Here is a 20,574-nt window from a genome sequence, read left to right as displayed (position 1 = left end):
GGGACCAGGAGTCAGCCTTTGAGGAACCCGGTCGCTCGTTCATTCCCTTCTGTGCTGGACACTGGCTGCACCAGTGATGCAGTGAGTGGAAAGACTTCCTACACACGGTGCCTCAATTCTCCTCCAAACTCCAAACTGGGACTAACACCAAGTCCATTACCGACAATTTCTTCATGTTTAATGTGGACTCAGTTGTCAGCCAGCTGTCTTTGTGTCTGTCCACGGGCTTCAAATCACTTGTGACATGGACAGTGATGTTTCTGGGATACCTCTACCTGAGCTCTTAGGGTGGAGCTGGCCAAGGCCCTGGCCTCCTGGGGCCCAGGTGTGCTCCTGGAACACAGCAGGTTCCAGAAGGTGGGACTCCCTGAGGGTGTGTTAAGGCTGGACCTGCATCACCATGTGTGCCTGCGAGAAACTCCAAGGCACTCTCAGGCGTGCAGCATGAGCGCCTGTCCTTCTTCACAGTACCAGGGAGGCCCTTCCAGGAACGGCTCCTCTGAGGAGCCAGGCTTGGACTGACACCGTGTTTGTTTACCTAAGACATTTTCACAGCGTATTCTCCTTAAGCTTGACAGCTTGTTTACAATGGGTTTCTGCTGCAGGGCAGTTTCCAAGTGCTGTCAGCTTCTGAATTATGGCTCTTGCCAGGGCTGCTCAGTACAGCATTTATCTGGGATGGAGTTATTCTATGTTCAGTAACCTATTGCTGAGCTGACTCCACAGCACGTTTTTCACACCAGTCAAAGGGGAGAGATGCCTTCTTGCCCTACCCTAACTTTGCATTCTATAAAGGCCAGGGGGAGGGTGGAAGCTGACAGAGCAGGGAAGCCACAGGAAGGAGCCTGGGGCCAACACTCTGCTAGGTGCTTGCATGTATGTTCTCAGATGTTATCTCACGTACTCTTTGCAATAACCCATTGACCCAGTGGTTATCAATTATTTCCTGTATTTTTTTTTTTTTTTGTATAAGAGGAAGGATGAACAGAGAGGTTAAGTATCCTATTTGAATTTACACTGTTATTAGGATGCTAAATCTTGGGTTTAAACACAGGGCCCTTGGATTCTAAATGCATGCCTAGCACTGTCCGTGAGAAATATTTCTGGAATGAAGTATGTTACCATTTTCCTGAAACAGCCTAGTCTAGGTACCTTTTCCACCCAAACCTTTCTTTCACCTGAGATGGGAGATGAAACAAGGTCACATCCATTTTTTCTCAAGATAACCTTCTTTCTTTTCTTTCTCTCTTCCTTCCTTTCCAGCCACCTATCACCCTGTTTCTTTCTTGTTAGATGAGTGTATGCTTTACAAAGCAGGATTTCAGAAAGGCCTTACATTGGTTTTGAAAGCCCAGCATTTAAGTTCACTTCATCCATCCTTCATCATAGGCACTCTTCTAAAAAGAACTGTAGACTAGAAAACCTCTAAACATGGCAACAGCTTATATTATTCTCCAAAGTACTTTCCCATATACACGTTGACTTAAATCTCATAACACCAGGGGAATTTGGCAGGATGGGCATTACCAGTATTTCCGCTTGACAGATGAGGACACTGAGCCTCACAGAGGTCAGATGACTTTCCCAGGGTGGTGCTGTGGACCAAGAGTTAGATGGTGCTGCTTAGACTCCTTCATTTCTTATTTCTAACCCTTCTCCCATCACAATGGAAGCTTCTGGAACAGCTTCATTCCCTGATTAAAAATGAACCAGGACGTACTTTGGAAGCATAGACTATTTTTTTTTTTTGAGGTGGAGTCTCACTCTCTCGCCAAGGCTGGAGTACAGTGGCATGATCTTGGCTCACTGCAACCTCTGCCTTCTGGGTTCAAGCAATTCTCCTGCCTCGGCCTCCCAAATAGCTGATATTACAGACGTGCACCACCACGCCCGGCTAATTTTTGTATTTTTAGTAGAGACAGGGTTTCTCCATGTTGGCCAGGCTGGTCTCGAACTTCTGACCTCAAGTGATCCGCCTACCTCAGCCTCCCAAAATGCTGGGATTATAGGCATGAGCCACCGCGCCTGGCCGGAAGTGTAGACTTCTAAAGGAGGCAATAATAGTTTTGCTTGGGGCTTCATTAGCCTGGGAACAGAATGTCTAAATCAACCGTAAGACTCAGGTAAGTTCTTAGCATTAGAACACTCCCTCTTTACTGAAACTGAAATGTATCTCCTTACTGTTTGAACACTCTCACTGGAGGGGAGGCACAGAGCTGGAAGAGCCATATGATGAAGAAGAGGGAAATGAACAGGGTCTTGGGAGTGGCAGCTGGAGGAACAGAGTCTGGGAGACAGAGAAAGGGAGGAAGTGTGTGCTAGAAGCAGCTTCCACATGCTGACACTGTGCTATGGGATATGGGAATTGGTACATTTTAGACAGGAAATACATATTGAATAACAATGGAACGTGCTCAGATTAGAAACGAGCAGGCACAGGAGAGTAATGCCAGGAAGCAGGGGGCCCAGCTTCTGAAAATATTCTAGGAGACAGTGATGTCCTTCCCTGCAGCTCCCAGAGGAAAGCATAAAGAGAGAGATCAAATGTTGCATTTTGTGGGTGCTGTCAACTAGTACTCAAGCAATCAACGTACTGCATGAAGTTAAAAGTTAAAAGGATGTAAACAGGGATATTTAAAAATTCTTCCTCATACAGAGCGAGAACACTTATTGAGAAATGGCCTTTCTTTGGTGGCAGCTTCTCAGCTAGATAAATTAGTGCTTTTATGGGCAGCAGAGTCAATATCCCAACACACAGAATAATCATCAGGCAAAGTGCGCCTCCACGTCCAACAAAGACTTTAGGCTGTGTCAGGACGTAAGAAGAAAATAACCAGCAGGGAGGATTCATGGTCTGTGCAGGCAGTGACAGCAACAGCAGCCAAGTGCATCATTCATAATATACTACAATCCCAGCAAAAGTGAGAAATATAAACAAGAGAAAGAAAATGCCATGCCTCATAACAGATGCAGTCCTACAGTACTAGAGGAGGGAAACGTCCAAGGTATGTCTGTCTTTGACTGATGGACACCCAGAAGCTGAGCTTTTTCTTTATGTGATCTGCCTTAGCATCACAGACACACACACAGACAAAGGCACATAGTCATAAACCAAATCTCACGCTCCTGCCAGCATTTGAAGGTCTGCTTTCTACCAGGCAGGTGAGATGTATTACAGACAAGAGGAAAGGCCTGTGCCAGCGGTGAGGCTGCCAGCCCCAAATGGCCTGAACCCCAGCCACGGCCCATACTTACTAGTGTCCAAAAGAGGTAAATAGTGAAGAGTGCGACAGTGAGTGCAATCAGCCCGACGGCTTCTAGCCGACTACTAAAGTGCAGGTGGTCCACGGCGCCCCGCAGGCACAGCCAGCCTGAGATGGTGGCCAGGGGAGTTATAAACAAGAAGCACACCATGTCGCCAAACAGAGTCCGCTTCTCATGCTGGGGGCCAGGATTTCTCAGCCACTGCCAGGTAAAGGGAGACAGAGAAGAGCAAGGGAGAAGGTTAAATGCCAGTGTGGAGTGGAGAAATGCTGCTCTGAAGTTATCTTTGCCTTCAGAACCTTGGGAAAAGGCATTTCTGTCTTGTTATGAGATAACAAGGAAGCGTTCAGGGCTCATTCCTATGCCCCACCCCCTGAATAATAATGATATGATACAAATAACAATAATAATTTATAGTCTCCTTGCTGTAGATGACCTACTTTTTGTGAAAATAGTCGTTACTATTCTGAATCACAATGATACCATGTGGAAGGAAGAGAGAATGTTACTGTTGGAAGGTAACAGCTGAGGTAGGAGAAGTTCAGTCATGTGTCCAAAGTCTTCCAGTGTCTTGACCCTGGGAATGTGTACAGGAAAGGGTTGGGTTGCTCAAGCCCTGCACATTCCCAAGACAGGCCTATTTTTAGGACTGGCTCTTGACCAGCTCCTGAGAGATGAGCTTTGAGTCCTAGTAATATTTTGCCTGATAAGAGTATTTTGCATGCCAGAGGCCTTGGACCACAATACTAGTATGATCAGATACTTTATGTCAACAATGTGATTTATGGTGAACACCTATTTTTGCCCTGGGAGGCTGGAGTTTGAGTAGCTGAGGTCAGTCATGCAGATATTGCATGTCTGTGTGACTGATCCCAGTCAAAATCCTGAATACTAAGGCTCAGGTGAGCTTCCCAGATTGGCAAATACTTCGCACATGTTGTCACAAATCATTGCTGGAAAAATTAAGCACATTTGTTTGACTCCACTAGGAAAGGACACCTGGAAGCCTGTGTCTTGTTTATCCTGGACTTCGCCCCATGCACCTTTACCCTTTTCTGCTTTTAATCTGTATCCCTTTGCTGTAATAAACCATAACCATGAGTATAACAGTTTTTTTCTGAGTCCTGTGACTCCTTTTAGTGAATAATTGAGCCTGAGGATGGTCTTGGGGAGAAGCCAACATAGAATAAGACTCACCTGACGCCATTAACTCATTAATGCCCTCTCTTGGCTTTTGGATCCTGAACCTCCTCACTGAGGACCATCTCTGACATCTCGATTATGCTACCATCTTGACTGAACCAATCCCCAAAAGGATGGGGAAAACCTCATGCTTGTTGAAAGACTAAAGATAATTTCTACAGTTAGGAAAATAGGATGGCTGTCCTCCCATTTGGGTACCTGCTTAATGCCTGCTATAATGCTTTCCAAAATCCATTCGACAATGTATGTAATTCAGTGCTTACATACTGGTGTCAATTCACATGGCTAATGAGGCCTGATAGCTTTTCTTCAGATTAGCATTGAAACACTCTACAGATAATTTGACATTCCCATCTCACTGTTCCATGTAGTAACGACAGAGGCCAAGTTGTCCAGAGAAGGGGTGGGGTCAAACACAGACGATGGGGTTGGGGTAAGGAGAGACACTAGCACACTCTGTCTTCCATTTCGTCCCTACCAACAAACAGGGACCTAGCATTGACTGTCTGCTGATGCGTGCCCAGCAGTGCCACATAGCTGGCTTGCCAAACAGGAGCACTGGCCACCGAGGAGACAGCCCAAGTGGCCAGGGCAGCAAATCCTACAAAACCACTGGGAGGAAGGGAAGGACCATGATGGGTGAGACAAGAGTGGGTGGGGCTGACAGGAGAGGGAGGGGAAGGCCATGCTCAAGGATGGAAGGACAAAATAGAAAAGCTGCAAAGAGGGAAACAAGTTGATGAAAGAGCAGTGTAAGGCCTGGCAAAACCCCAATGACTGAGTAAAAGGGGCAGGTGGTAAAAGGCACCAAAGAAAGTTTTCTGGGAGGTGCCCTTCCTCAAATGTTTGCATGAATCCCCAACATTCCACATTTCAGAGACAATCCACCTTAAACATGGGTTGAGATGGTGAATACAGTCAGTTTCACCTCAAAAGTGGACAGAAATAAATATTAAAACATAGATAATGGGGAGCTGACTTGTCTGTGAATTTAAATACTGCATTATAAATATTTAATGTAAATACCAAAATAAGTGCAAATGATATTAATCCTGCATGTGTTGTCATGCCACCTCAGACATCTCAGCAGCTTCAAAGAAATTCAAAGAGCTCTTATTAATTAACATGTTCTTGCCTAAGTACTGGGAATATCACTATCAAGTGGAGAGTAGAAATAGGGCATTATTGTACCTTAATTTCACAGAGGCTCAGTAAAGTTAAATGTTGGTGCCAGGTGATTGAGAAGCTGAACTGAGAAGAGGATCGAGATCTCTTTTTTTTTTTTTTTTGAGACGGAGTCTCGCTCTGTCGCCCAGGCTGGAGTGCAGTGGCTGGATCTCAGCTCACTGCAAGCTCCGCCTCCCAGGTTTACGCCATTCTCCCGCCTCAGCCTCCCGAGTAGCTGGGACTACAGGCGCCCGCCACCTCGCCGGGCTAGTTTTTTGTATTTTTTAGTAGAGACGGGGTTTCACCGTGTTCGCCTGGATGGTCTCGATCTCCTGACCTCGTGATCCGCCCGTCTCGGCCTCCCAAAGTGCTGGGATTACAGGCTTGAGCCACCACGCCCGGCCAAGATCTCTACTCTTATTTAGATGTTAGTGAATATTCAAAAATTAAAATTGCAAGACATTCAGACATCCAGATTCTTAAACAATGGTGACCAAATTATAGCAAACCAACCCAATTCTCCTCATGGTTTGGGTTTTCCCTGGAAGCAGATAGACATCTGGTGTACTCTTCTCTGTACCTCCATTTTGGAACAGTAGGCCCTGAATACATATGCTACCTATGTACACAGAAATGCTGACCTCATTAGCTAAGACTTCCCTTCCTTTCTTTTGCTTGGGAATTCTGGATGCATTTTATTAAAACTAATTCAGTACTTTACTTATTTATGTGGCCCTTGACATTACCCAATGAAATGACTTAGATATGGAAGGAGGGGAGGAGGTAATTATGAATCAGTGTTTATCTCTGCCTGATGCAAAATAAATGTGCAAAGACAAACTAGAGATTATAATTGCTTGTTCCCAGTTTCCTGTTTTCTAATTGTGCTTTGATCTTCCGTATTTATATGTCCATGATCACCCAATAAGATGAATTCTGTACCTTGTTAACTCTAGTTTTGGGGAGTTCAGCTTACTCTTTGTGTTGTTTGCTGCTGGTTGTATTTAGGTATGGAGTACTTTACATGGTACTATCATGTTAAATTATGTATCTTCTGCAGAGCTCCAAATGTTATCTATTATACAAAGGCAGGTTTGTGAGCAAGATCAGTAGCAATCATCCATCCTCATTGAGGAAAAGAGAAAACTACCCTTGGCTATGGTAAGAGCCACTAAGTATCCAGATATATCCATAAATCAATACAGAATATTAATACAAGCAAAGTTTATAACAGAGAAAAATTTGATTACAGCTTATGTTTCTAGCAATATGGAATTGTCTAAATAAATTATGGAATTTACTTAACATAGAATACTATATATTAATAGCAATTTCAAATGCTAATGTACATTTTATATTTACTGGCATGACATATTGCTGAGCAGAAAAAAATTCTAGTGGACAGAATGTATAGTATGATCCTATATATGTAAGACAGATTTACACAGAGACAGACATTTACATTTACACACACATAGTGTATTCACATAAAGAACAGGGGGACACCTAGCAAAATAACAGCTATTCTTGGTGGTGGCACTGTGAGTGGTTTAAAATTTTTTTTGTACATTATTTTCTTGTTTTTGTAAAATGAACATGGATTCCTTGTATAAATATATGTGTATATATTACTTGTGTACAAAACAGGGAGAGAGACAGACACACACAGAGAGAGAAGGACAGACAAGGCTGTCAGGGGAGGTAGATGTCTAGCTAGCGCACAGCAAACTAAAACAGCAAAACAGCTATTACTGAGAGAAGGCTGGGGCAGGCTCAGTGCTACAGCTTGGAGTTTATTATACAATATCTCACTGAGTCCTCACAACAGTCCTACGTAGTAGGTGATAACAGTATCCCCAGTCCATAGATATAAACACCAGGGAGGAGAAAGTTTAATAACTCACCTAAGGAGAGATAGCAAGTGGGTATCAGAGGTGAAATTTAAAGACATATGAGGAAGAGCCTCACAGGTCTCTTCCTTGTTTTCCTACTAACGTTTTCTTTTTGTACCAAATGGCATTTGTGTGTGTATGCTTGTGTCTGCAAGGTTTTTTAACTTTTCAGCTAGGTGGGACATATTTAAGTCCTGCTGTTTTATTGGGTACATCTGGTAACTGAATGTTTAGTTGGCTGGCCAGGATGTGATCATGGTACTTTTAGAAAATTTTCTTAGGCTCTTGTTCTGGTCTGTGTCAATTCTTTTGCCAAACCACGATGAGGTCTAATTTCTGGGTGTTTAATCTCAGCTACATTATCATGCATTGTGACCTAATTCATAATAGACAAGGGGTTGACCTCCTCGATTATTGTCCTATTACATTTTTGGCTCTTATACCTTCTACCTTTCTTATCAGTTATGGGGTATATACATTGACTATTATACCTGTTCTGTAGTAGTATCCTCGTCTCCTAAGCATTAATAAAGAACAGGAAGAGGCAGAAGGCAGGCTTGTTCGTGTGTCTGTCTTCCTATTCAAACTTACCTTTACATCACTGGTATCTAGCACAGGGTCTGCCTCATAGCAGGCACCTCATGCTAAATGAATGAGAAGAGCTTACGTCTCTTCAGCCCCTACTATATGCCAAGCACTATCTTATATGCTACATCTAATAATTCATTTACTCCTCAATAATCTTAGAATCATTATCATTGCCATTTTATAGATAGGGAAAATGAGACACAGAGAATTTAAATAACTTACACAAGATTGGTCGTGGCTTTGGTTCATGAAGCCTAGCTCCAAAGACTGTGCCCCTAACTATTCTATATCATAGTTCTTAGTAAAGCATGGGGTCAGGAAGTAGCTGGATGGAAGGGGAGGAAAAAGGTTACACCTTAACTGTACTTATCAGTACAAGAAGGAATATTTACTTACCGAAGTTCCTCTGGTGTGAGATACCAAATAACATATCCTGCCCACTTGTGGACAGCTTTTGCAGCTCAAATGCCATTCTTGAAGGGTCTTAAGTTTGATCTTAGTCCTCAGCTTATACTTGGTGGTTAACTATATTTTAAAAGGCAAGGTCAATGATTGAGACTAGTAATTTTTGTGGCATTTTTCTCCTGGTAGACCCACCCATACGGCTGCCAGGGGTTCTGTGGGCAGCCAAGGGCACCCTTCCGGCATCTTGTTCTCTGGTTCTATCAAAAACATGCAGTACAGAGATCATGCTGTTGAAAGCCCCAGCAGCTGCCTATTTTTCTGTAGAAATCTCATTCTAATCACTTAACTTGTTTCTGAACCATGAGATTGATCACTTCTTGGAAATAAGTACAACAAATAAACCAGAAAGCCCCATCATAATCAACACTGAAGGGCCTGAGACAGAAGAGGGGATTAAAGCAGCACTCTACTACCTTGCCACAGCATCATTCACTGGCTGTGAATGTACATCTAAGGTAAGCCAGGTACCAGTGGCTACTTTCAAGTTGGGTTAAGTGTGGATTTGGATTTAATTACAGTGTCAATATGTTAAATCCCCTACTGGTTGGTGGGGAAGAGGAGGTGCTGGAGGTGCTGTGTTACAGAACTTTAGACTCTGCCTCCCAGGCTCTGAGTTAATCAGCTTAAATCCCAAAGGTAGACAGGACACTGTGCAGGTCAGTTTATACTAGAACCAGATTACACTCTGGTGGCTAATAGCTCTGATCGATTACAACCTTCCCCATGAATCTCCTTAATGAGAAACCACCACAAGAATGAAAGAAACTGATAGAAAGGAAACCATAATAAATTTATGGAGCTGGAAGAAAAAAAAGGCATGGTCTCACAATGTTTACTCACTTGGGTTTATCTGCCCGAGTCTCCTGTTAAGCTGACACTTGGCAGAGTTATTAACCTTGCCTTTCTTGAGATGGGTCTTATTCTGCAAGCCCAACACATTCTACACTAAATTCTCGCTTATCTGGGGAGCCGGAATGTGAGGGTGGCAGTGTAATGATCAGAAGGTAAGTGATAGGTTTCTTGCATGATTTAAAATTCAAGATGAAAGTTGAAAATCATGCTTTACAGTTAACTTGAAACAAAGCAGAGAATAAAAACAAACTCCTACTAGTGTTTTAAATCCCTGAACTCAACAGTCTGTCAATGAGTTTCCAGGATAGCTGAAGACGCACAGAAGGAAATTCTGACTCCAGGGGACCTTAAGGAGATGCATGCTTCAGATATCCATCAAACCAGGCTTGTAACAACGCATCTCAAAGGAGAACTTTACAGAGTATTTGCTCATGCCTTGGCCTCTCTCCAAATCTCTAGACATGCACATTCAATGACCCAGTCAACATCTCTGCTTAGATGACTAATAGACAACTCAAACTTAATCTGTCCAAAGCAGAACTCCTGATTAGCACGTACCTCATAACTCCTTTCCCCTAAGTCTCCTCCATATCAGTAAATGACCATCCACCCCTGTCGCTTAGTCACCCTGTTCCATTCTGTGTCTTTCCTCCTGGGCTAAGGGACTTGCCCAGGACATGGTAAGTACTATTGCTACTGCCTACGACATACACCTGGAGTCTGGCTGCTTCTCTCTGCCCCACTATTGACATCCCAGGCTGGGTCACCATCATCTCCTACTTGGGAGGCAATAGCCTCCCTGCTTCCACTCTGGCCACCCTACTGTCCAGTCCCAAAACAACAGTCAGGGTGAGCTTCTAGAAATATAAATCAAATTAGGTTGCTTCCTTGCTCAAAACTCTCCCATGGTCATAATAAAATCCAAACTGTCTACCTGGTGCTATAAGCCCTGACTTCATCCGTTCCTACCAGTTCCCATGTCTCCTGCTATCTCTCCCTTCATTTTCAGCCTTTGCGCATATTCTTTTTCAGCTTCTCGTTATTTAGGTCTCAGCTCAAACGGCACCTTCTCATGGAAAACACTCCCAGTACCTGTGAATATTACTCAGCTATATTTGCAAGAGCACAGAATGCTCTCCGAAACGATGCTATTTCTTTAGTTGTCTGTTTAGTTGCCCATGTATTGCTACCCACTTCAATTTTGTTTATTTTAATATGCCTTGATCTAAGAACAGCACTGGAACATAGGAGATGTTTAACAAAAATGAATGAATAGGCTGGGTGTGGTGGTTTATGCCTGTAATCCCAGCATTTTGGGAGGCCGAGGCAGGTGGATTGCCTGAGGTCAGGAGTTTGAGACCAGTCTAACCAACATGGTAAAACCCCATTTCTACTAAAAATACAAAATGAGCCAGATGTGGTGGTGCATGCCTGTAATCCCAGCTACTTGGGAGGTTGAAGCAGGAGAATTGCTTGAACCCAGGAGGCGGAGGTTGCAGTGAGCTGAGATTGCTCCATTGCACTCCAGCCTGGGCAACAAGAGTATTGATTTACAAATAAAATCTTGATTTAAAAAATAAGTCTTGATTAAAAAAAGAAAAATGAGTGAACAAACATCTGAGATGCTACTAGGCCTGACCAGAAATGATCTTACGTATTAGTTAGACTAGTTAAACTGATTGGAAAGGAGAAACTTTGTTGGCATATAAACATCAAATTGTCAAGTTAATTGCTTTTAGCCTTCCAGACTAGAGATAGCATTTCTTACATATTGCTCTTCTTAGGTTTCCAAGAGAAATATCTACACACTGTTTTGTTGCTACAAGATGAAAAACCTGTAGTTTCAATTCAAGCTTTTTTTCCTAAGATGTAAGTAACCATGGAACATCTATTTTTCCATAGGTCATGAAGTCGTATGAGAAACCCAGTAAATTATTCAAGATCCCTTGTGCTGTTTTAGTCACAATTACCATATATATATATATATATATATTTTTTTTTTCTAGAAGGAACCTACCTTGAAATAATTGAGAAGTGTATATACCACATGTCTTCTTAAAAGTTATACAACTCCAATTCAACCAAAAATACGTACTGAGTGCCTATGATGTACCAGATATTTGTACTGAATTTGGTAACACCAGGTGTTGTTATTGTTCCCATTTTGAATTAGGATATGAAGGCTCAGTGAGGTTAAGTTCCTTGTTCAAGGTTATATGGTGAGGAGCCAGTATTTGAAACCTCTAGCCTAATGCTCTTTCAATTCTTTCTTTTCACTTACTTTCACACTACATAAAATCTTGATCCCAATTTTTGTTTCCTCCTGCAATGGATAAAGTTCAAGAGGCAGCACCTTGCTGGGGATAAGATATGGGCTCGGAGGCAGGGGATAGGACACCACTTCCAGTTGCCCCACATTCTGGTTCCCCCAAATGCTGTGTGGCTTTATGATGTTCTTTAGCTCTGTTGTGGAGTCAAAAATGGGAGTCTACCTCAACAGAGTAAGGATGCAGTGGCTTTGGTGGAGTGGTGAAGCAGTCTCTCTTGTCAGAGGAATGCTATAGAACTCTTAAGTTCTCATTTTAGTTCAAAACATCAGGCTTAACTAAAGGATTTCAGGCCAATCCTTTTCTAGGCTTCAAGTTTGTGTGCCCAGCTGCTTACTTGATATGTCTCCATTTGTGCAGCAAACATGACAAGCTTTACAAGATCCACCGCAGAACATGAGATTCACCATCCACCATTCCAACTCCCCCACAAACAGATTCCTCTCTCAGGGTGGCCCATACCAGCATGTGGGGACACCAACACCTGGTGGCTCTCATAAACAACCTCAGTCCCATCCTTATTTCTCCCTTTCTTCATTCCCCTTCCCCCTATATCCAGTCTATCAGCAAATGCTATCAATTCTTCCAGAATACATCTTGAATATGTTTGCATTGCTCTCCCTGGTCACTGCTATTCCCTTCCAAACCTTCTTCATTTTTTACCTAAAAGATGGTACCATGTAATAGTCTCCTTACTTTCTCACCCTTCCACTCCTGTTATCCTAGAATCCAGTTTCTATAAAGCAGCAAATCATGACACTTGTCTAGTTTAAAATTTCCCAATGGTTCCCCATCACCCTTACCTAACACCTTACCATGGCCTACAGAGCCCTGCGTAGTTTAGCCCAGGTGTTTTTACCCTGGAGTCCTATCCACAGATAGGATTCACAGGATCTATGATTTTGAATGGGAAATAAGAATCACATCTTTATTTTCACAAACTCTAATTGAAATAGAAGATTCCACTGAGCAACGCAGAAAATCTAGGTGGCATCAGCAGTACCTGCGACTTTGTCACCAGTAGAAATAGAAATATGGATATTTTGTATCACATTACAATTGTTGCAGATATCTTGAAATATCATTATTTTAATGTTAGTTATTAGATCTGCTACAAAACATGCTAAAGTGTCATTTACAATTTATATTACAACTGTGTCTTTTATATATTTTGATACCTGTATTTTAGTGTAAATGGCTTCCTTTGCATTCCTGTGTATTTTATCTTATGCAATTAAGAACATGATTCTGAGAAGGGATCCATGCGCTTCAACACATTGCCAAAGGGTCCAGAAAAGTTTAAGCACCTGGTCTAGCTCCTCTGTGCTCTCATGCAATGCTCTCCTGCAGTATTTCTTTCTGCCTCAGAAACACCAGACTAGCTCCTACCTCAGAGCCTTTACAGTGGCCATTCCTCTGCCTGGAACTCCTTTACCCACGGCAGGTTCCTTCTTAACAGCTGTACCTTTGCTTGAATGACACCTCTTCAGATGGGCCTTCACAAACCAGCACACACAAACTCTCACCCCAGTTCTTCTTTGCCACAAAGCCTCGATTACTCCTTTATAAATTTTACCACCATTACCAGAGACAATCTTGTTTATTTATTTACTTGTTAATTCTGTTCCTTCCTCCCCAGCAGGGAAGCTCTGTTAGTACATGAGATTCTTCTGGCCTGTCCACAGCTACATTTCTATTTCTTAAATGTCTAATTTGTGCTTGATAAATATTAGCTGAAGAAATAAACAAATCCTTCTAAGCCAGAGGATCACTTTGGGTAGACATCAAATGAATATAACTGAAATGCATATATAAGACCATTTGCTTGGACTCTTCCCATTAAATACAGTAATTTTTGCCACACACATGTGCATAGCAGTTACTTTGACACTCACAGCTGTGATCTGGCTGAAGCATAAAGTCATATTCAAGGACACCTTAGAGATTTGTGATGCTCCCTGGAGGACTTAGGCCAATAAGCCAATTAATGGGCTATAATGCTCCATAAATACTATGCTTATGCCTGGGACATTATAATTTGGCTCTGACATTATTCAAACAATGCTACACACACTCACACCAATGGTTTTTTTTCCAAAGATGAAATCAGTGGCACAACAGGATTAGATGGCAAATAATTTTATATATTCACTTATAACTTCAGACATACACAAAATAAAAATAATCTCTCTCTAATTGTTTTAGATCATTACAGCATAGGAGTGATCAACAGCCAAATGGAGATTGCTTATCTGAAATATGAGAAGATACTTCAGAATTATGTGGCATATCTGATCAATGTAAAGCAAGAAACATGAGATAGAATGGAGAGTAAGGAAACAGAAGTTTTTAGAAGAAATTGATAAAATGCATAGTACCAAAAGTAGATATTATTTATTTTGGGAACAATAAATTCATACTGTGTGGTTTTTCTTTTTTTGAGATGGAGTCTCACTCTGTCACCCAGGCTGGAGTGCAGTGGCACAATCTTGGCTCCCTGCAACCTCCACCTCCCAGGTTCAAGCTATTCTCGTGCCTCAGCCTCCTGAGTATCTGAGATTACACACATGCACCACCACGCCCGGGTAATTTTTGTACTTTTAGTAGAGATGGGGTTTTGCCATGTTGGCCAGGCTGCTCTTGAATTCCTGACTTCAAGTGATCCACCCGCCTTGGCCTCCTAAAGTGCTGGGATTACAGGTGTCAGCCACTGTGGCTGGCCCTGTATGGTCTTTTATAAACACAAATAGCAGCTCTCATTCCCCTGACCTTGCTTCATTTTAATTCTCACTGGCCTCCAGACTGGAAGGTTACTGTTGTCTAATGACCACTCTGTCAGACTGCTGTGGGAGTCTGGGTTTCTGAACATTTGAATAATTACTTCCAGCAGAAGTACATGATCATGGGATACACTGTACCAGGACAGTGTACCAAATAAGAGACCCCGCTGCCGCACTAGACAAAAGATGATAATATGATAAATAACAGGAATATGAACAATACATTTCTATTTTGATAATATGGATGTTTGAAGGAATAGAGAGGAAGAAATAACATTCAAAACCAGGTTTTCCAAATGGTATTACACTTACATATCTGTGTCCCTCAGCTGTAGTGAGGATGTGAGTAAGAAAACTATCCAAGCAGAGTATGGTGGAGGGATTTCAAGGAAATACAATGCACATGTAAAACAGATGACAGAGCAGACAATGTCACCACATGCTCCCAAAGTAAGCAAGAATGGGAACACTTTGAAAAAGGGGAAATTTCTTCTAAATAGAAGGACCATGAAAACAGAGGAACTCTTGGATTTGCAGTCCCTATAGTCCAATGTCTTGCTGCCTAAAAGGGCCCCACATATTTAGGAGGGCCTGGCTGATTTGGCTGACATTAGATACATCCTAGCAACTAATGGAATAGGAATTACTCAAGGCTCCACTTGAGGCAGTGGCTTAAGTTCATGCACCACGATGGAGGAGATTAGAAGAAAAATCTCCTCATTTTTGTTCTAAACTCTTTGAATTTCAAAGGGAGCCCACCACCATTTAAGTAATTTGGAATGTGTGAGGCACTCCCTGTTCACATTGTCTAAGTTGTTCATGATTTTCAGGATTTCAGACATGCCCCTCAGCAGCATCCTCACATCTAGATTAGTAGCATCCTCATATCTCTCTCTTTCTGTCCAGTCATCTGTGTTTACCACTCCCCTGGACATTTTGGATATCTTTCATTGGGTATGGGGCCCAGAATATCAGATTACCAGATGAAGACACCTCGCTGTGTTATCTGAGCAGAGGGCAATGTTCTTTATTTTGCTGGCCTTACTTCCTTTGATTATGTTTAATGTTTATAGATCACTTTGCTATAAAACAGACTTGTCTTCAGAAAAGACATTCTTAAGAGGTAAGGGGCAACAGCTCAAATGACATGATTCATGACATCAGGGACTGGCATTTATAGAAGGGCAGGCAGGAAACCAGCTGGATGAATAGAGTTGCAGTCTGTGGGAAAGCTCTACTCCAACTGGGAAACACATATACATTTTTAGCTTGAGTGATCCTGAGACACGCAACCCCTAGGTGTCCCTATGGCAGTACCAAGCCAACCATTAAGGAACCCAAGTTAATAACTAGCCCAGTCTCTGTATATGTGTATAACTGAATCACCAGCTCTCCCTTTAAGACTAACAAATCATATCCACTGTCATGGTACCCACAGAAGTACACTATGGCCTTCTCATGGAAGAGGGAAAATGCAATGAAGTGTTGGGACCTTCTCTCACTTTTCATACTTAAGGCATTTTAAGAGTGCAAGAGACACTTTTAGAAAAATCTCTGTTTTATAGTTTACATAATTACCTTTCTAGGTTAGGGGTACTCGACTTAGGGTATAGGCCTTCAGAAAATCTGTGAATCAAAATCCCTTTGAACCCGTATTTGGACAATGGATGTGTGTATATTTTGGGGGAGATGGTTCAAGCTTTTATCAGATTCTCACACATATCGGAGATACAGGAAAGGGTAAGAGGCACTGTTCTGGAGCATTTCCCTAAACTGCCTTGAGACAATCCTCGGTTCAATTGAATTTCTGAAGTTTGAGAATTTTTTTTTTTTTTTGAGTTTCGCTTTTGTTGCCTGGACTGGAGTGCAATGGTGCAATCTCGGCTCAACGCAACCTCTGCCTCCCGAGTTCAAGCGATTTTCCTGCCTCAGCCTCCTGAGTAGCTGGGATTACAGGAATGTACCACCATGCCCGGCTAATTTTGTATTTTTAGTAAAGACAGGGTTTCTCCAGGTTGGTCAGATTGGTCTCGAACTCCCAACCTCAGGTGATCCGCCCGCCTCAGCCTCCCACAGTGCTGGGATTACAGGCGTGAGCCACTGCACCTGGCCAAGAAATTTAAGAATGCAGATATGGTTGCCTTCTGAGAATCATCATTTATCCTTAGACCCTGACCTTCTCCTTATTCCTCAAATAAAAATAAAAAAATCAACCTTGGGTGCAAAATGTGAGATTAAAAAATTAACTGTATAGTTTTAGATAACACAGGACAGCAGAATCAAGAAAGCATCCAAATTAAATTAATGGGCTTAAAGGAAGGAGAGGGCTCTTACTGAGCAAGAATGGCAAAAATTCAGATAATATAAAAAGTTCAATGTGCAAATGATATCCATAAAAGAAGAAAGTAAAAGATGAACAGTGATAGGGAGAAAGCCAAAGTTTAAGAGGGGAAGGAACCATTGACACCTCTGGGTGAGCTTCCTCATTTATATTCACAGATAGGAGACCATTAGAGCACCCAGAACAGTGCACAGGGTAAGGCCTCAGGAAATAATTACTAGTAATAGTAGTAGGAGGAGTATATTAAGGTAACCAGGATGCTGAGGAAAATAAAATCAGAAATAAAAAATATAGCAAGGAAAGTATACATTTTCTATAAAATCTGAGACTGGACCTTGTAAACATTATGCTAAGTGAAGGAAGTCAATCACAAAGGTCCACATACTGTAGGATTCCATTCATAGGAAATGCCCAGAACAGGCAAATCCATAGAGACTGAAGACAGATTAGTGGCTGCCTAGGCTGCGGGTGGGGGACATAGAAGGGACGGCTGGAGAGTGAAGGCTGCAGTGTATGAGGTTTCTTTTTGGGTGATGAAAATGTTCTGAAATCAACTGTGGTGATGACTATACAACTGTGAAAATACAAAATACCATGAAATTGTACACTTTAAATGGTGAATTGTATGGTATGTGAATTTTTATATCTTGATAAAGCTGTTCAGAAAATCTGAGACTGGAAGACCCTTTAGTTAAGGAAAATCTGAAGTATCCTATAGATTTCTCTAAAGAAACCCTCCATCTTGCATACATTCCCTTATGTAGGTATTTCCTTTATCTTGCCACATCTTCATCTAATAGAGTGATTTTTCAGATACATATAAGATATATCTTAGAAACAGCTGAAGTAGGTATATTTTGATAAATGAATTCAACATTAAAGTCATAGATTTTTAGCAGATAAATCAGTGTTTAGAAAAATATTGGAGCCATTTATTACCTCCATCTCTCATGCCTATTCTCCCATCACCTACCAGCTACATAATGCAAAGAGCACGCCTTTGGAAGTGGTGAATTGTGAGGAAGGGCCACCTTATTTTCTAGGATGGTGCATATTTTCCCTTCATTTCCCAATTTCTGCTTTACTGACTCTTCCCAGATATATATAAGTCCTTAAATGCCTATAAATTCTATTTTACAACTTTCCTGCTGCTCCTACGTGCCAGCATTTCATATAAGCTATATTAGCCATTTTCCCTCAGAGCCCTAAAAGACTTTGAACCTCACTACTTATTCCAACTTTCTATTTATAATAGCATCACTAGAAGTGAAGCAATGATGAAATAATGAGTAGAAAACATTTCATTTTTTTCTTGTAATCTGACCTCAATCTTCACAAACAGATCTTTATACATTTTCATAAGTGGCACATCTAAGAATTAAACTTTTTTTTTTTTTAGTATTCCAAACTAAAAGCTTCAAAAGCATATTTTTTCTCTTTCATGTTATACAATCTCAACATAACTTTCTTCTCACATATCCATCACAGTGCAAATCTATCCCTCTAACTCTGTAATAATGGGTTGCAAAGAAACCGTTTTATCCCAAACAATCTCACAGGGTTCCTATCTCTTCAGGAAAGGAGGCGGGCAGTGATGAGGCACGCCACAGAAACACACATTCCGTGAAAAATGAGGAGGAAGGCAAAGCCTGAAGACCTGACAGGGGTCTTTTCTTATCTTCCCCCAAATCTGCTGCACCTGTCAAAAAAATGAAGCAAAGAATTGAGGGAAAGCCACAAATAATTGAAGAGAAAAATCAGTGTTTTCCTTTATGGGTTGCAAAATAAGGTTTACCAATCTGAATTATCTTGATGGTAGTTTTTAAAGAAATTTGTCTCACAGGTGTGTACAGCCACATGAGGACTGATTAACCTTCACAACCCTTCGTGAAAAGAGGGAAAGGTTTCTGACAATTTTGGGTTAAAAGATTCCTCCTAAGGAATTGGTGACATAATGACTCAGTAAAATGAAGACTCAAACGCAGAGGAAGAGTAACTAAATGAGAAGAAAAAAAGAAAGGCTATGTAAAGTCACTTGGAAATGAGGAATGATTTTTCTGGCTTCTGATAGGGTGCTGTAGCCACAAGCTTTGCTTTCCAACTAGAGTACAGAGAGGCACGGGAAAGAATTGCCACTCTACTCTTCCAGCACTTGATCTGGCACAGCTCAGGGTGTTTTTTAAAACAGACTTTATTTTTCAGAGCAGTTTTTGGTTCACAGAAAAATTGAATGGAAAGTACAGAGGGTTTTCATACATCCCTGTCTCCCCCTGCCCCCTACAGTCCCCTCTACTGTCAGCAGCCCACACCAGAGTGGTACATGTGTCACTAGTGATGAATCTACCTTGACACATCGTCACCAAAGTTCATAGCTTACATTAGAGCTAACTCTTGTGTTGAACATTCCATGGGTTTTGATAAACGTATAATGACATGAATCCACCATTATAGTGCAGACTGGTTTCACTGCCCTAAAAATCCTCTGTGCTCCACCCTTCCATCCTTCCCTCCCTGCTAACTCTCTGACTTAATAGACAAATCTGGTGTCAAGAGGAAACAAGGGCTTTACTCATAATTTTTTCTCCATCTTCCCCCTTCTGAAGCACATCTAGTTTCTTGGAAAGGCTGGGTATTGGCAAAGAAACCCTCAGCTCTGTGTGTGCACAGGTTCATACCAATGAGCAAATGAAAGAAAGTACTTTAGAGCCAGGAAGGAAGCCAGGTGCAATGGTCTGAATGTTTGTGTCTCCCAAAATTCATACATTGAAATCCTAACCCTCAAGGTGATGGTATTAGGAAGTGGGGCCTTTGGGAGGTGATCAGGTCAGGAGGATGGAGCACCCATGACTGACAGTTGTGCCCTTACAAAAGAGACTCCAGAGAACTAGCTCTTCCCGTCTACCACATGAGGACATAGTCAGAAGTTGGCAGTCTGCAACCAAGGAAGAGGACCCTCACTAGAACCCAACTATGTCGGCACCCCGACCTCGGACTTCCAGCCTCCAGGACTGTGAGAAATACATTTCTGTTGTTTCTATGCCACTCAGTTTATGGTATTTCGTTATAGTAGCCAGAATGGACTAGGACACCAGGTGTGGTGGAAAGAATGTGGGCTTTGGAGACAGACCTGGATTCTTCTTTAATTTTTTTTTTTTTTTGAGATGGAGTCTCACTCTGTTGCCCAGGCTGGTGTGCAATGGCATGATCTTGGCTCACTGCAACCTCAGCCTCCTGTTTTCAAGTGATTCTTCTGCCTTAGCATCTCAAATAGCTGGGATAACAGGCACGCACCATCACGTCCAGCTAACTTTTGTGTTTTCATTAGAGACGGGGTTTCACCATGTTGGTCAGACTGGTCTCAAACTTCTGACCTCAGGTGATCCACCCGCCTCAGACTTCCAAAGTGCTGGGATAACAAGGGTGAGCCACCGTGCCTGGACCACCTGGATTATTCTTTTGCCTTCTCCGCTTACTAGCCCTGAGCCTGAAAGTATTTAAGATCAATGAAGAGTGACTTAGGTCTGAGTTGCAGCTTCCTTATCTATAGAACAGGATAATATCTGCTATGAGAAGGATACCTGAGACATTGAAATAAGATGATTATATAAAGTGTATACAAGCACAACATAACTTCCTTCTCACATATCCATCACAGTGTAAATCTATCCCCCAACTCTATAAAACTAGACTGCAAA

General features: G+C 41.9%; 1 protein-coding gene across 1 annotated transcript in view; it reads right to left on the bottom strand.

Moving 5' to 3' along the window:
• Positions 1-20,574, bottom strand: part of MARCHF3 (membrane associated ring-CH-type finger 3) — a 151,500-nt gene that overhangs the window by 6,875 nt on the left and 124,051 nt on the right. The window contains exon 4 of the mRNA XM_023197003.2: positions 3,256-3,465. Coding sequence (XP_023052771.1) covers positions 3,256-3,465 — 210 coding nt within the window. The remainder of the gene's footprint in view (positions 1-3,255; positions 3,466-20,574) is intronic.

This window comes from Piliocolobus tephrosceles, chromosome 4 (genome assembly GCF_002776525.5).
Source record: "Piliocolobus tephrosceles isolate RC106 chromosome 4, ASM277652v3, whole genome shotgun sequence".
Lineage (NCBI taxonomy): Eukaryota > Metazoa > Chordata > Mammalia > Primates > Cercopithecidae > Piliocolobus > Piliocolobus tephrosceles.
The sequence above is the reverse complement of the archived record's forward strand: the minus strand, read 5'-3'. Positions and strand labels throughout refer to the sequence as shown.